Here is a 17,517-nt window from a genome sequence, read left to right on the forward strand (position 1 = left end):
GCGATCTGCGGCGGCAATTCGGCGGGAGGTCCTTCGTTCCGAGCGGGAGTGAGGGACCGTCCGCCGAATTGCCGCCGAATAGTTGGACGTGCCGCCCCTCTCCGGAGTGGCCGCCCCAAGCACCTGCTTGGCAAGCTGGTGCCTGGAGCCGGCCCTGTTTGTATGGATGAAACACATTTTGCTCTGAAGTTTTTGGCCTCTGGAACTAGAGAAGCTGAGTTTCCATAGGGCGTTCTACAGAAAGAACACAAAAGTTGCTGCACTATAAACAATGTAGTTAAAATTCAGAGGGGCACTTTAAAAAGCACATATGGTTTTAGCTGCCTAAGTTTGGGGCTTGAAGGAATGGTTTCTGCAGTTGGAAGTGTTATGAAGTTGTATAGGTGCTGTAGGTAGTTTTGCACTGAGATTAGCTGGGAAAATACACAGCTATCTGGATGTTCTAAATGATTCTTACATAAAAGTTATTTTCTCTCTCTCATCTGTCAGTGGAGTCTTTTGGGCAGACTCTTACGGCTCGTCTACACTAGAAAGTTAGGTCTATCTAGCTACGTCACTCAGGGGTGTGAATTTTTCACACCCATCAGAGATGTAGTTAAGCTGATCTAAGCCACAGTGTTGATACCATTAGGTCGGAAGAATTCTTCTGTTGATTTAGCTACTGCCTCTCAGGGAGGTGGATTTACTACAGTGACAGAAGAGGGTCTACACTATAGCGCTAGAGTGGAACAGTTGCAGCATCTAGTGTAGACATACACAGAGCTGCATCAATTTTTCTTCTGTCCTTTTCCAGAGTCCCTTTGTCATGCTCCAGCAATCTATTGCTAGTGAGGACTGATTGGACTTTCCTAGGTAGAGTTGGGCAGGAAACAATTTTCCCATCCCGCAAGGTTTTTTGACGTTTAAAGATTTTTTTTTCTGTCCCAAAACGGAATGGAAAGTCAAAATCTCAAATTTTTGTGAACCGATAAAAAAAAATTGCATTTGGGTCAGTCAATATGTTTTGTTTTGATTTTGATCATTTAAAAAAATGTTTAACCTTTTTTGTATAAATTAAAATTTCAGAATGAGAAGTCATTTCAAGTAGATACATTGAAACTTTTTTTTAATGCCCAAATGGGATGTTTTGACAGTCTTGAAACTTTCTTCAAATAATGTTCAAACTGGGAGATTTACGTAACCAGCCCTTTCCTGCAAATAGTTTCAATGAATCAACACTTCCCAATGAAAAAAAATGTTGTTGGAAAATTACTCACCATCTCTGATCCTAAGGGCTTGTGAAAGTTGGTCCTCAATCAGCCAGTTAGGGTCACTTTTGAATGACCTGAGACTTACTCTCCTCATGGCTTGAGCCCATGGCTACAGCAATGCTCCCGAGAAATGTTATTTTCTAGAGAATGCCAAACTCGGTTTTTAAATCAGAACTGACGGTCAGGTTCTAAATCGAGGGAAGAAGAACGGTCTTGTGGATTATTATTATTTAACATTTCTATGACACTACATGAAAATTCATGAGTTCTGGGTTCTAATTCCATCTCTGCCACAGACTTCCTGTGTGGCCTTGGGCAAGAATCCCTGTGCCTCAGTTTTCCCATTTGTGAGATGGAGGAAAATAGTATTTCCCTATCTCAAAGGGATGTAGGAAGAATAAATTCATTAACATTTGATGCACTTAGATGCTATGATGAACCTCATAGATAAGTCAACACAAACCATAGAATACAGCAAACAGAGCCCCCAAGATTATATATTTTTCAAGCTAAATATTGCATCCATTTTAACTGACAAGACACTGCAATTAAACTCCCGCGGCCGGCCCGGGCTAGCTGACTCGGCTCGGGCTGTGTGGCTGTAGAATTGCGGTGTAGGTGTTCAGGCGCGGGCTGTAGGGTCCAGGAGCCCGGGCTACAGCCTGAGTGTCTGCACCACAGTTTTACAGCCCCGCAGCCCGAACCCCAGAAGCCTGGATCAGCTGACACAGGCCAGCCCCGGGTGTTTAATTGCAGTGTTGACATACCCTGAATGTCTCTCTGCCCTATTTCCTCATCTGTAAAATGGGGATGATAAAACTTCCTTTCTCCAACCCTCTCTCTGCCGTGTGTGTGTAGACTGTAAACTCAGGGGCAGGCACTGTCCTTTACTCTGTATCTGTACAGCGCCTAGCACGATGGGGCCTGATTTTGGCTGTGGTGTTAGGGGCTGCTGTAATCACACATTTAGTCCACAAATCCATCTGTGTTCACACCAGGCCTGGAGCTGAGCGTCAGTTTGTGTGTGTGTAGTGGAGGATTCACCCCTTTCTAATACTCTGCTGCACACATTCCTATGGAGAACTTTCCCTCACTGCAATGGACCAATCCCATTGCTCAGTGCTTTGGGACTGACACCCTCTTTTTATTTGACCATCTATCTGTTTTTGCCATTATTAATTGCCTGCCTGAGGGAGAGACCTTTCAGGGAGCCTGTTGCTCTTGGCTGCTGCTGCTACTCCAGCAGGGAAAGTCACCTCTCTGCCTTGGAGCAGGAGGGGAAAGGGGCAAGTTTCTTTTCCTCTCTGTTTCTTGCTTTGTTTCTTTCTGAGCCGAATCACTGCAAAGGTAAATGCTATTACAGATTCAGGGGAGACTGTCTGACTCAGGATTGGAAGTGAGATATTACCCAGGAGAGGAAAGCGTGGTCCAGTGCTTATAGCTGCAGACTGGGAGTCACTAGTTCTGCATTAGAGCCACTGACCTTGCACAAGTCATGTAATCTTTCTGTGCCTCAGTTGCCTCATCCACTTCACCCCAGGCAGGGATGGGGAGGGGCCTGTGAGTTAATGGGGAAAGGTGTCTGCCTCCCTGCCCCCTTTTGCCCTGGGTGCACAAATGGCTCTTGTAAGGGGCAGGCTAGTGATGTGAGCGGTACGGGGAAGGTGATAAGGGAGGACAGGGCATGAGAAGGGGCATCAGTAAGGCTGTATGGGAGCAGGGAAAGGGGATCACACTGAGGCTAGAGCTGGGTGGGATATATGTACTTGTGCAGACTGAATGGGAGAAGGCAGAGAGATTATACCTTGGAGAAGTTCCCACCGCTCACGAAAAACAATAAGACCAGAAGGTGACCTCTTCCATTAGCAGCAAGGGCGCTTTCCCATCCTGGGCTGGAAGGTAGTTTGGAGTCTGTCCTGTGCCGACAGAGGATCTTTCTGATAACGTTAGCGCTCTTCTTGGATATTATGAAAGACCTGACAGAAATAGCATCATCTACAGGAGGCGAAGTGGCCCTGTCGATCGGGCACATGTCTCAGTCTCAACCCTACTCTGATGCTTATTTACTGTATGAATTTAGGTAAGTCCCCTGGCCTCTCTTTGCCTCTATTACAACAGTGGTTCTCAACTAGGGGTACACATACTTCTGGGGGGACGTGGAGGTCTTCCAGGGGGTGCACCAACTCATCTAGACATTTTCCTAGTTTTACAACAGGCTCCATAAAAAGCACTAGCGAAGTCAGTACAGACTAAAATTTCATACAGACAATGACTTGTTTATACTGCTGTATGTACTGTACACTGAAATGTAAGTACAATATTTATATTCCAATTGATTTATTTTATAATTATATGGTAAAAATGAGAAAGTGAGCAATTTTTCAGTAATAATGAGCTGTGACACTTCTGTATTTTTATGTCTGGTTTTGTAAGCCAAGTAGTTTTTAAGTGAGGTAAAACTTGGGGGTATGCAAGACTAACCAGATTCCTGAAAGGGGTATAGTAGTCTGGAAAGGTTGAGAGCCACTATAGTACAGTATTAATAAAAGAGGGATAATGAGGCCTCGCCATCTTTGTGAAGTGCTCTGAGATCTGTGGAGGAGATGTGCTAACTGTGGTTAATGATGACGATTGATGTCTGCCTCAGAGGGAGGGTTACGAGATCCTTGAATGGAAAGCGCTCCAAGAGTGCAAAGTAGTAGTGATAATATAACAGCAGTGCTAATTGGCTCTGTAGAACCTTTCGCCTGTAGGCTGCCATTTGTCCAGGATACTAGTAACAACCTCGCTTAGTCACTATCTGATGTCTGCTCAGTGTCTGCAGCAAAATGAGCTTCATGGGCTCAGGCCCCAAGTATCCACATTAAACCCATAGGGCCATCACAACTGGCCCTGCTTGACGGTGTTGTTGACAGCCTCAGCAGAGGCCCGGGACTGAATGGGGGATGTAGACTTAGGTGGTACCTTCCTCTTAGGTTTGATGCACAGTAGTAGGGTGGAGGAAGCTTGTCCTGATGCTGTCTGTGCTGTACCTGTTTTGGGATAAAGAGAAGCCTGCGGTTTCCAGAGTTGTCAGCCCGGCACCTTTCTCCAGCAGTAATGTCACACGCTGTTATCTCAGAGTGTAGGTCAAGTAGGAGGAGTGTGGAGACAAATAAAACTCCAAATTCTGCCTTGTGTCCAGTGGAACAAATGCTCCTTCCATGCTTGCCCTTGATACATTCGCTCTTGGCATCATTGAGCTATTTAGCTACGAAGTGTTGTTGGGACTTTTATTGAAATCTCTTAAATCTAGGGAAGCATGTGTCCGGCAGTAACTCACATACTCACAGTTGCAATTGTGTGTCCATTCACGCATCCGGATTGTCACACTATGCTTGGTAGGAATGATCATGTTATAAAGCAACTGTTGGTTTAAAGTTGATAATTTATATAACAATATGTATCCAGATTTTTAAACAATAGTCTATGTGAATGGGTGAGAGGTTCTTGGAGGGGAAAAATTCACATCGCAGGCCTACCAGAGACTGATTCTGATTTGTCCACCTACTGTAGGGTGATTCATAAAGTTAGGATCAGCACCTTAGGATATTTCTAGCTGTGCTTAGCCTTGATGTAGCTGTAGTTGTGCTTAGCCTTGATGTAGATGCATAAGATGCTTTTCTCTTGCCAGATGTCTCTTGCCAGATCTCACTCGAGTCCTAATGTGAGAATGTGATTTTAAAAATAAATCTTTTATTTAAAAGTAGAGCTGCAAAATCTAAACTGAGATGTAGACAAGCCAAGAAAATCTGTGCCAAATTCCTCCCCTAACTGACCATGGCAAGCATTCAGCAAAGAAATTTTCCTGTGAGGTACCACCCAGTCTGCCACACATCACCGCGTCCTGGTTTGGTAATGCAGGCAGCCCTCGTCTGGGAGCACTGGAGAATAGCTGATACAACAAGGATTTCATTTGTCCTTTGGTTGCATCGGGAAGTGGTGTCAGTGATGCTACAGAATAATGCACTTTGGAATGTCCTTAGTGAACCAGGAAGTACCAGAAGATTTGGTGGGGTGGAGGGGAGAGAAGTTTTTGGAAAGGTTAATCACAACTTGTTTTTTCTAGTGCCTGTTAGCAGGGGCATTCAGCAGAGAGCTGCAGGCTTAACTTAATTTTCACCTGAGCTTTGCATTTCACCTTTAAAAGTTGAATTGATTCATAACTTGTAAGTGAATGGAACTCCTGAGACCTTGGCTACTAACCAAGAAGGTCTCTGTGATGCTTCTCGGGGCACGCAGGGCTGTGAGTCACAGTATTGCCACCCGCCTCCAGCACAAGGGAGTCTTGCCTTTGCCAGCTGGGTGTTAGCTCCCTAACACAACCAGCTTGTCAGCCACTCAAGCAGTGTCCTCTGGGCTATACCAGCCCTGCCTTTGCCCTGAGGGTTGACAAGAGATTCACCCTAGCCATTGACTCCCTTCAATAGTGTCTCCCTGCAGTATTCAGCCCCTGATCTCTGGATACCCACCGAAACCCCAGATCCTCTCTTCCCAGCAGAACAGTGTTCCTCAGTTTACCAGTTTTACCTTAGCCTACCGCTCCTGTATCACACACAGCACTTGAGTTCAATTATAGTAAAAGAAAAGGGAGTATATTTAGGAAAGACTAGAGTTTCAAATAGAACAAGTGTGAGTGATGGAAACAAATGGTTGCATATAAAACGCAAACTAGGGCCTACGCTTATTAATAGTTACCTTTCCTGTCTAATAAAGAAGATTCTTACCCCAAAGTTCAGTCTTCTGCAGCATTTACTAGCCACAAGGAGCTACTCTCTGCTCCTCAATGAATGCATCCAGAGAGTCTTTCTCTACCTTGCGATATACTGCATCAGTCTTTTGTCTTTATTCACAGACAGGGCGATCCCTTCACTGTCTTGCTGTTCCTTTCCCCTTCCAAGTGGTTTTGATGGTTAGTCTGTCTTTTGTGGTTTTCCATTGACTTTTCTTGGTTGGTGCACCAGTGGACAATTGAGCAATATATTATGTGATCGGCTAGCCAGGGATTCTATGTCACAGTTCCCTGGCGACTCACTTTCACTCCAAGATCATAAAGCCAAAATGTTCACATTACTCCTTAAATATCACCCAGATACACATCTCACAATGATTACGAGTATCGATAAATTAAAAGCTTTCACACGTGCTACCCTGCATGGATAAATACCATGAAAGCGGTGTATTATGTGTAGTGAGTTTGTCAGGTCTAAAACAGGAGTTGGTTGTAAAGAACAGTAAACCCTTTGCCAATTGGCACCAGTGAGCCTCCGTGTCACAATCTCCTCTTGTGTTCTTAGTGTAACGAAACTGCTGGGCTCTGCTTTTCTCTCACCCCGAGAACATCTGCAGGGAAGCATGCGCTTGGGTAGCCAGGAGAGACATCCATTGATCTATAAACTGAGGATGCTCCAGATCAAATTCCTAGGGACAAATTCATCTCTGGAGTAATTCTACTGATTTCAGGGATGATGGATAAATTTGGCTCCTGCTGTCCTGTGTCACACATGTAAACTCGCAACATCATTCCTGCACTCTTCTTGCCATTCCAGAGATGACCGCATGTCCCCTCTGGGCCACAGTCCAGGCATGGGATCTTGGAGTCACTCCTGCTCCAGTTTGTTTGAAGGTTTCTGCTCATGTGCTTGCTATTATCTGTTTCCTCACAGGGCTTTAAAATGCTGATTTGCCTTTTTTGTTTTTTCTGTTCACTCTGCAGCTGTGTCCCATGACGACCTCACCCGCCATGTTCTATGGATCTTCGTCCGCCATGTCCCCACCTTCCAAAAACAAGCTCAAGCGTCAGAGCCGGATATTCTCTCAGGTCCTGTACCGGACGCTGAGCTATAAGGACCGCAGCTCGGTGTCGGCTTTCCCCCTTGCAAGCAGCGATGACCCAGCTGAACTTTCCACTCAGGTTTCAGCCCCTGGGGTCCTGAAGATATTTGGGGGCAACATCTGCGCGGGCACCAACTACAAGAGCGTCCTTGCCACTGGGAGCTCAAGTGCGCGGGAGCTGGTGAAGGAGGCACTGGAGCGCTATGGGCTGAGCAAAGTGGATGCCGGCCACTATGTGCTGTGTGATGTCATTGGGGTGTTCAGCGGCTCTGAGAAGCAGTGGCAAACGGAAGGGTTGCGCGTCCTCGGTGATAATGAGAAGCCCCTTCTGATTCAGGACCTGTGGAAGCCCAAGGAAGGGTTCTCCCGGCGTTTGGAGCTACGGAAGAGATCTGAGGTGGAGGAGCTGGCTGCGAGGGACGTAGACACGATCACGGCAGGTAAGAGACTAGCGGAGAGCTACGTATAAATGCTGAACTGAGCAAGGGCTGTGGGGTGAGCTCTCGGCTCTTAAAGTGGAGGAGTTGCCCCTGTCTTGTGCCAGACCAGTGATGGTTTTATAGCCTGTAGGGGGCCCCGAATCTCATATTGTAGACATTGAGTGCAGATCCTTAGCTGAGGTAAACAGGTGCTCTCCAGTGGCACCTTAAAGACTAACAGATTTATTTGGGCATAAGCTTTTGTGGGTAAAAAACCCTCTTGGTATCGACACCTCCTCATCAATTATTGGGAGTGGACCACATCCACCCTGATTGAATTGGCCCTGTCAACACTGGTTCTCCACTTGTAAGGTAACTCCCTTCTCTTCATGTGTCAGTATATTTATGCCTGCATTGGTAATTTTCACTCCATGCATCTGAAGAAGTGGGTTTTTTACCCATGAAAGCTTATGCTCAAATAAACCTGTTAGTCTTTAAGGTGCCACCGGACTCCTTGTTGTTTTTGTGGATACAGACTAACACGGCTACCCCCTGACACTTGAGGCCTAGCTCTGTTATCCTCAGCGTGTGTAAATGGCCATGGTGGCATTAGCATTAATCCACTTTATTACTTCCCACCCACCTTTTTCTTCACATCAGTGAAGCTATGACATTTACAGCAGCTGAGGATCTGGCCCTGGGAGCATTGTAGACCTTTCCTGAGCTGGCGATAGTTTATATAATATTGCAATGTGATATTGTGTCTCTGCCCAGAAACAGTCGCAATCTAGTGCACTCTGGGCTTTGTCAAAGGGCCTTACAGAGGTGCCAGTTCAGGTGCCCATCCCCCTGGGGGTCCAGAAGGCCTGATAGGTAGAGGAATCAGTAAATTTCCACTGTCCAAGAGGGCAGGCTATCAGTTTTAGGGGTTCCGCTCCTTCTATGGGACCCAGAGCTGTGTTCCACAAGCTTCCCCTGCAGTACCATGCAAGGGGAGTGCTGATGGTGGGACATGACCAGTGGATCCACGACTAAGGGGCATCAGTGTAGGGCATAGGCACAGCTGCCACAGAGCCAGCTGTAACCTGGAGGCTACAGTAACAGCCATAGGAGCATGGGGGACCCTGTCTAATGCTGAGGATTCTCTTAGGCTTGGCACAGGGCCTAGGGTTTGACCCAGAGGAACTGAACTCATTAGGATATTAGGAAAAACTTTCTAATTTTAAGGATAGTTAAACACTGGAACAGGTAACGTTGGAGGTTGTGGAATCCCTGTTTTGGAGGTATTAAGAAAAGATTAGACAAACTCCTGTCAGGGATGGTCGAGGTATACTTAGCCTTGCCTCGGCATGGGGGCCTGGACTAGATGACCTCTTGAGGTCCCTTCCAGCTCTGTGTCTCTATGATTCTATGGCAATGCTGAATCTCACCTTTAAATTGTATGTCAGCATTTTAGACTGTGCTTGTTTTCTGTCCCTCCGATCATAGTTAAATTACATTATGATGCCATTTGGGAGCCTGCAGACTGTTTTGCTATTGGCTGAGTTCCCTGCCTCCCCTCTCCTCCATTCCCAAATAGGCTTTATCTTTATCAGGGGAAAAATCTGAACCTGCAAGTTGAGCACTTAGGAGCAATCAAATGAAATAAAGAGATAATGAGAGAAAACCAATGTGGGCCAAAACATACTCTGCATTATTGCCCATGGCTCTCTGGGGCCCATAGGTGGACAGTGGACATTAATTGTGAATCAGTGGGTTTGTAAAAGACCCAAGTGCAATGTAATGAAGCTCTGATTTCCCTTCCTGAATTAACACCCCCTGCTGGGGTGTTGCCGGGGGGTTAAAATCAAACTTGTACTGTAATACAGTCATTGGATCACTGGAGTGTCTGAGCACCTGACCCCACATCATCAGAGATTGCTCTGACTAGGAGATACAGGATGGATTCTAATGCTTGGTTGGTATCTTCTCTGTCTGCAATTCTCACAGCTGCTTTTACCGAGGAGATATGATATAATTTCCTGTTATTGTCACTGTTACCCCAGCAGGATGTTATGTTATGGGGAGAGGTGCTAAGGAGAGGGTTAATGGTGAGTCCAAACACAGTCCTATTAGCCTGGGCCTGAGTATACACGTATGCAAGCTGGCTGAACTGAGTGAGGTGGCAGAGATGTAATTGGAAGCAGAATTGGGCATCGTATGTGCTGGAAGCTCTTCATTGCACCTATAGGAATCCATGATAGTTTGGTCTGGGTACAGAAGCACAGTTGGATGGACTTCCAGGCTTGGTGTTATGTGAGGTTTCTATCCAAGCCCGTTTTTGTTTTTAAAAAATGAAGTGGTGGCTATCAGAAGAGAGTGGCAGTTATACCAGAATATCGTGAAGAATCCGGTTAGCCAGGTGGCAAAGTCCATCCCTCTTCATAAGAGGCGAGAGAGGATATCCTCACTACCAAGCATTGCTGCTCAGGTACCATGGAGGTGAGGGGGCCAGGTGCTATAAGTACCTAGCTGTATTTCCACCACTTTAATCATACGCGTGGGATACTACGGATGATAGCAAAATCTATAACCCAGTGGTTCTCAACCTATTTACCATTGTGGGATGGATATGCAGCTCTCTACGTGTTATGTGGACGGCATCCACACAATATATAGTACCGGTACGGCTCTGAGGATATCACATAGGCCGCAGCTATGTGCTGATTGGGCCGTAAGCAGCTCGCGGGCTGCAGGTTGAGAACTGCTGCTCTAACCGCTAATGGAGAAGGAATTAACAGCCTGCTGCATCCACTGCTGAAGGGAATTTGGACGCTTTCCACTGGTTTTAACTGAAGTTGGATCAGGCCCAAACTGAACGAGTAAAGGAAATTCAGAGGGCAGCAGGCGGCTATTCGCTTCACCCTGAGGTGCAGGTGTTTCAGGACGCATTGCTCGGCTTCTGTATAGTCCTGGGAAGGCTCCCAGGTTTCAGGAAACCCATAGGTGTTGCATGGTGTATAAATGCAGCCCTTTCCTAGCAGCAGTATCCGCCATGGCAGGAGTCCATTCTCTCTGAATAGGTAGAGGCCAGTCTTTCCAGAACCTCAGGATAATGTTTCTTTGGCAGTCTTTAAGCAAGTCTTAATCCATTTTATCTCCCCTTTTAAAAGTAAACAGGATAACTGAGCTGGGAAACCAACCGCACAAAAGGGAGGCTACACGGCTGCCAGTGTGTCCTTGGGATGCAGCTCATTTACCATGCAAAAATCAAACCATAGGGATGGGAGGTTTTGGGTGTCTTGTGTAACAACCATGTAAGGCACATCTTGCAACTGGGTTCACATGGGAGGACCCCTGCCCCTACAGAGAGCCCCATGAAAGACAATGGGGCTTCACGTGGATTGCAGGGGTCTGCTCCAGTTGCAAAACTGGGACACAGATTGGTGCTTTTAAGCTTTCATGCTGTCCCGTGCAGCCAGTGCCTAGCTTTGAAGCAGCATAGCTGTAGACATGCTTCCCTAGATGCCTTGCCGTTGGAATTCAGTACCGTGCTCTAGGTTGGCACTTACTACTATGTTAACCTGGTTGAAAGAGCCACTCTGCGTTAAAGTTCTCTGCTCTGAAAAGTGACTGTAAAGGTGGGAGCTCCTTGCTCCCATTTGAACCCTCCCAGTTTCACAGCAAACCACTACTCTGAGTGTGGGTTTTCAACCAGTTTCGCACCCACCTTATGGTAATTTCTTTTAGACCACTTTTCCCTAGTTTGCTTATGAGAATGTCATGTGGGATTGTGTCAAAAGCCTTACAAAAATCAAGATATAGCACATGTACTGCTCCCCACCATCCAGTTCTGGCATTTCCTAAATTTCGACTGCTTGATTTTGCAACCTTAAGGTTATTTTGACATAGTTTTTCTGTGTCATCTCCTAGGTTTTTAAAAAAAGCAAACTGATACCCCTTCCCTGAAATCCCATCATACTGAATTATATTAACACCCACATGGGTCATCAGCAGAATTGGAACCTTTAGATCCACTGCACAGACCTCTGCCATTCGAGCTAACAGAGTAAACTGATAGCAGTAGTAGGTTGTCATCCTCTAGCTGGACCAGCCACTAGAGGGAGGCGTGAAACACATACTTTGCCAGTGGTTTTCACAGATATTTGTTTTCAGCAGAGGAATGGTGAGACTCAGAAATCTTCCATTCCATTATGGAGGGGAGTGTGCTCTAATGGTCGCCGACTATTCTGCCCTGTCTCCTCCAGTCGGTCCCAGTACTATGTCTCCCGCACACCTCCCCAGCTCCCTGCCCCAGGCTCCCCCTCCAGGCTTCTTGCCCAGTCAGTCTTGCTTTCCCCCACCCCCTAGCCTGTGACTTCTCTTCAGATTTCAGTCTCCCTTCCTCCTACTGGACTCCTCAGCAGATTTCATTCTCTCCCTTCCCCATCTCCCCTGGGCTCCTCCGTCTGCCCCCACCCCCAGCCTCCTTGTCTCAATCGACTCTTTCCACCCCACCCCCGGTCCAGTTTTTGTCCTCTCTGCATTTAAGTCAGGCATCTTCCTCCTCCATGCTGCCTCGGAGCCAGCAGGAGGAACATCTAACACATAGAAGAGACAGTTTCCCTGCTTTTAGTTTTGGTGCCTGGCACCACAGCTGAGACAAGAGCAGCAATTGCAGGGAAAGACCTGCTTAATCCCTGAAGCCCTGGGTTTGAGCATGCTTACTGCAGACAGAATCTTCAGAGAATGTAGCTGCCAAACTCTGACAAGCCTCTACGGAGCACGTGGAAACAGTGATTTTTTTTCAAAGGTTATAACTTGGCCAAATGTGGGTGAATTGTCACAGGAATAGCAAAGGGCAAATCCCTGACACCAAGGCAATGCCCTTGCCAAATGTCAAGCCCGTGCTGCAAAGCAGGGAGGTGCCAGAGCTTCTCAGTGAAATGGTTGGATGAATTTTTTTAACACAGGCAAAACCATTTTTCCTCAGTCTCCTTCTCAGAAATGGCTGAACCATTTTTGCTGAAGCTTTCCAAAAAAGTCTGAGGTAGACACCCAGCATAGACCATTTCAGCTCAAATGCTTAGAGCTTGGCAAAGTTATAAACAATGGAAAATGGGGGTTTGTTATGGGTAGTGTTTGGATATCTAAAACTGCAGATGGCGCTGCCAGCTCCACCTATGACCATAAGTAATAATTTATATTTAAAAAAAGCCGAATAAGTCCCACACAGATGCAGTCAATGCAATTGGCACTCTAGTTGAACTGAATAGAATTGATGTGGTTTTCTTTCCAAAGATGGGCGGGTCAACTATGAACATTGTTTGAAGGTAAAACTGAGATCTTCCTTTCTCTATTCCTGCCTGGGAGTGTCAAGACAACTGGGGGGCAGGGATAGCTCAGTGGTTTGAGCATTAGCCTGCTAAACCCAGGGTTGAGTTCAATCCTTGAGGGGGGCCACTTAGGGATCTGGGGCAAAATCAATACTTGGTCCTGCCTAGTGAAGACAGGGGGCTGGACTCAATGACCTTTCAAGGTCCCTTCCAGTTCTAGGAGATAGGACATCTCCATTAATTTAAAAAAAACTGAAGTGATATCTGTACATTGAAAGAATAACAGGTTTCTTTCCAGCCTTGTGCATATTATCAACGCCAAGAACTTCTTGCCAAGTGGAAATAAGTAAGGGATGCCACGGCTAGGCAGACAGTGTTTATGCACGCTTTACAACTCCACAAACAAAACAGTGCCATGGTTCATGAACTATCTGCATTGCCTGAAGGAGCTCGCAGCTTTGCTGAGGGAAACTGAGTCTAGGTTGCACCTTAGCTTACATTTTTTTTTAAGCCACCATCAGTTCTTCACCACCAATGGTTTGTTAAAATTGCAACCCTGAAGTTCCAAGCTCAGCTTAAATCGCTCAGGTCATTGTCATGAGTCTGAAGGCAGCTTGGTTTGTTTTATTTTCATTGCTCCAGCCTCCAGGTTCTTCTCTTTCCCGATCCAGGGTTAATTCCCCTCTGAGCTTGCTTCAGGGCAGAGGCAGGGCTGGGACTAGTTAAATCTTTCCCAGGAGGCTGGTATTTAGGAACAGTGTCACATGAAGAGCCCAGTGCTAAAATAAAGACAATACTTATCCGCATATGTCCTGTGGTCGGTGTTGGAGTGGCATGTCAGACAGCCTGGGTTTCATCAAGGGCAGAGACAGGAGAGTAGGAGCAGTTAAAATAGACAGGGACGTTTGTTTTTACCACATGGCTTGTGGTACCTGAGGTATCTCAAGGCACTGTATAAGGCACCATGTTGAGGCAAACGTGATAATCATAATGCACAGCCCGATAGGTCATCTATTAGAATCTGCTTTTGCTTTATTGCCAAAGAGAGCATTGGTCAAAATGCCTGAGTTCTCCCTTCCAGGCCCCGTAAGGGAGCCCAGGCGAAAGTTGCTCTGCTTTGCTTTGTGAATGAAATCTCCCAGGTCTGTGTCCCACGCTCAAGGCCGAGCTGTTTGCTGCTGTGTTTTCCCCCATTGCCAGTATCACCTCTTCCGTGGCTACCGGTTTCTTCTTTTCCCACAGCCCCAGGTTGCAGCTGCTCTGCGTCAGGAGTGAGGGGGCGAGGGAGTGCTGGAACTTGTTCCAGGTCTCCTCAGGCGGCGGTGTTTGGAAGTGATGCCATGCAGAGAGAGGGCTGTGCCCAGCGTGGAGCTAAAGGCAGGCGCTATTAATGTACAGTCTGTGGGGGTGGCAGGGAGTTACGGGGAGGTTGTTTGTAATGTTGCTTGGCTTATGTGAAAGATGCAAGAGAGAGTGAGAGAGAGCATGGGAACTAATGGCAAGCCATTCACAAGGCTGAAGCCTTGGGAAGGCGACGGGCTCATCTTGCTGCTGCTTGGAGACCTGGGCTCAAGGCTGGAAGATCCAGGAGTAGCATTCAGCTGCTGTTTTATTTGCTCATGTCCCCTTGCCAGCCGTTGCACAACAGCATTGAAGTCTTGGAGGAAACTCCTCCTCGGCATCAGGAATTGTGCTGTGACGAGATGTCTTGGTAGTAGGGGCTAGAATTTAAAGCCAAGATGCTAGAGGGGAAATAGAATGCTAGAACAAAGAGGTTTTTTTTTTTTCTTGACCTGCCACGGCCCTAATTCTCCGAGTCACTAGAGGTCTCCCATGACGTCGGACAAATGGGCTAACAATAGAGCAGTTGGTGGCTGTGTCTGACAGGGGACTTACGCTGAGGTCCAGCTCATTGATTTCCCCCCACTCGTGATCTATAATGGTCATCCTTTCACACGCTGAAAATGCAGTGGAGTCAACCAAATAGCTGAAATGTAGTGATGAGTGTCTTCATAGAATATCAGGGTTAGAAGGGACCTCAGGAGGTCATCTAGTCCAGCCCCCTGCTCAAAGCAGGACCAATCCCCAGACAGATTTTTTGCCCCAGATCCCTAAATGACCCCCTCAAGGATTGAACTCACAACCCTGGGTTTAGCAGGCCAGTGCTCAAACCACTGAGGTATCCCTCCTCTATGAGAGTGCCTGTAAAATGGCACACTTTGCTGATTATCCTGCAGGTAGGCTCTGTTTAACTGGCCAAAGCAGACCTCTTGATTTGTGTTCACAGTTATTTTTTCTCTCTCTACTCTCCCTCCAAGTGTCCCTAACCCACAACTGCCATGTGGCTCCATCTCAGACACCTGCACTCTGGGACACGCCTGAGAAGGATCTGGAGGATGGGGCTGGGTTAGGAAATCTGGGTCGGATGGGAGTTTTGGTTCCACTTGTCCTCCTACTTTCAAGTCGCCAAGCAGTGGCCAGGACTAGTGGGTGAACTCATTTAACCCTGCTACTGATATAGGGCCAAATTCTTGGTTGGTGTAAATTGGCACAGGTCCAGTGAGGTCCGGGGCACCACACCACACCAATTTATGCCAGCAGAGAATTTGTCCCATAACATGAGGCCTACTGGGAAGTGAGCAAGCTTCTTCTGTAACACATGGAGTCAGAAAACAAGGAACTCCAGCATGGGATCTGAGTGCAGATTTCCTGCTTGCTAGTAACACAGGCTGTCTAGCTTCTTGAGCCCTCCTTCTCAGTTACTAACATTGCATCGTGTTCCAGATGTGCTAAGCTGCGCCTGCAGATCTAGCAGGAGCCAGGCAGCGGTAGCAGCCCCACTCCTATCCTCTAACGCCCCTCTCACTGCCCATGCTCATTTGGCTCCTCTCCCAGTCCTGTGCATGACATTTCACGTTTGCATGAGACAGGATTCGATAAGCTTGTGTTTTCCTTGGCGACTCACTTATTTTGCTCTAAACATACATGAGGGAGGCAGGAACCTGGGACAACATTTGTAGTTGTGACTATTTTTTTTAAAATTGCTTCTACATCCTTGATGGGCCAAAATGCTCCTCCCATTCCACCAGCTTATGACTGCCTCCTTCCCAAACGTCGTGTCCACTGTCCTCCTTGCTAAATGCTATCGGGCACTGTCCCTAACTGAGCACACTTTTCTCCACATGCCCATCATATGAGGCTGGAACCAAAAATCCTTTGTGCATTACTTGGCATTTATCAGCATTGAATTTCATCTGCCATTTTGTTGCCCAGTCACCCAGTTTTGTGAGATCCCTTTACAGTCTCTTTTGGACGTAACGATCTTGAGTAGTTTTGTATCATCTGCAAATTTTGCCTCCTCACTGTTCACCTCTTTTTCCAGATCATTTATGAATATATTGAACAGGACTTGTCCCAGTACAGACCCCTGGGGACACCACTATTGGCCTCTCTCCATTCTGAAAACTGCTATGACACTAGGATGTCCCATGTTCATTATTTTTAATGGGAAGATTTGCATGACACCACGGTGGGAGAGCTGTGGTGTTGGAAGCTGGCTTTGACCTCTGGCTGGCGGCATTTAGCATGTCAAAAAAATATGTGTTGTGACATTAGCGTGCTGCATGAATACCCCCTGCTGATACATCTCTGACATTAGATTTGGAGCATCTGCTTGTGTTAGCCGTCCTTTGCCCAAGGATGAAAACCACATCACGCTGGCTTCTCTCCTGGAGGCAGCAGGCTTAGGGAGTGGAAGGGAAAGTTTAGGTCCCAGAATGATGCGATTTGGGTCCCCCAGACTCCTGTAAGGAATGGTCTGTAGTTCAGGGACATGCAGCAAAGCAGACCCATGCTGAGATGCTTTCAAGGTATATAGGTGATCAATAAATTGTTGGGCTGGTCTTTAAAGGATGGGTTTGTGTGGACAACACATCTGCTGCCTTTGGTCACACACTGCCGTGTCACTATGTATATAGACACAAGCATGTCCGCCACACACTCCTTCCAAGGGCAGCTGGAAACTCCCCCTCTGCTGAGCTATTAGTGTGTAGAATAGGCTCTGGTTCCGTCTGTGACCTAGCAGATAGCTTAAGAGTTTTATCTTTTCGGTTATCCATTATCCTAATTAGTTTATTAGCGGCATCCCACTGTGGTGGGAGGGAGTTGTTCACCGTTCAAGCCACTAATTAGTGCCCAGGTTGTAAAGCTCTGTTTTACAACTGGGATAATGTCTTATGTTGTCTTTAGCCCTCAAGCAGGGCCGGCTCCAGGCACCAACCCTCCAAGCATGTGCTTGGGGCGGCACCTGGAGGGGGGCGGCGCTCACCTGGGGAGAGCGGGGCCGCGGCGGGCTCGCCGCCCTCCCCCGGCACTCTGGCCGGCCGGGGAGAGCGGGGCCGCAGCCGGGCTCTGTGCCCTCCCCCCGGCGCTCCGGCTGCCGGGGAGAGTGGGGCCGCGGCCGGGCTCGCCGCCCTCCCCCCAGCACTCTGGCCGGCAGGGAAGAGCGGGGCTGCCCTCTCCCGGCGCTCCGGCCGGCAGGGAAGAGTGGGGCCGCCCTCCCGCGGCGCTCCAGCCGGTCGGGGAGAGCGGGGCCCCGGCCGGGCTCGGTGCCCTCCCCTGCTGCGCTCCTCGCCGGGGGACGGGGGGGGGGGGGGGGGG

At 47.6% G+C, this 17,517-nt stretch overlaps 1 protein-coding gene across 1 annotated transcript in view; it reads left to right on the forward strand.

Moving 5' to 3' along the window:
• Positions 1–17,517, forward strand: part of RADIL (Rap associating with DIL domain) — a 71,057-nt gene that overhangs the window by 6,796 nt on the left and 46,744 nt on the right. The window contains exon 3 of the mRNA XM_029911273.1: positions 7,006–7,564. Coding sequence (XP_029767133.1) covers positions 7,015–7,564 — 550 coding nt within the window. The 5' untranslated portion in view covers positions 7,006–7,014. The remainder of the gene's footprint in view (positions 1–7,005; positions 7,565–17,517) is intronic.

The sequence above is a fragment of the Terrapene carolina genome, unplaced genomic scaffold (genome assembly GCF_002925995.2).
Source record: "Terrapene carolina triunguis isolate 2854851 unplaced genomic scaffold, T_m_triunguis-2.0 Scaffold93, whole genome shotgun sequence".
NCBI classification, from domain to species: Eukaryota; Metazoa; Chordata; order Testudines; family Emydidae; genus Terrapene; species Terrapene triunguis.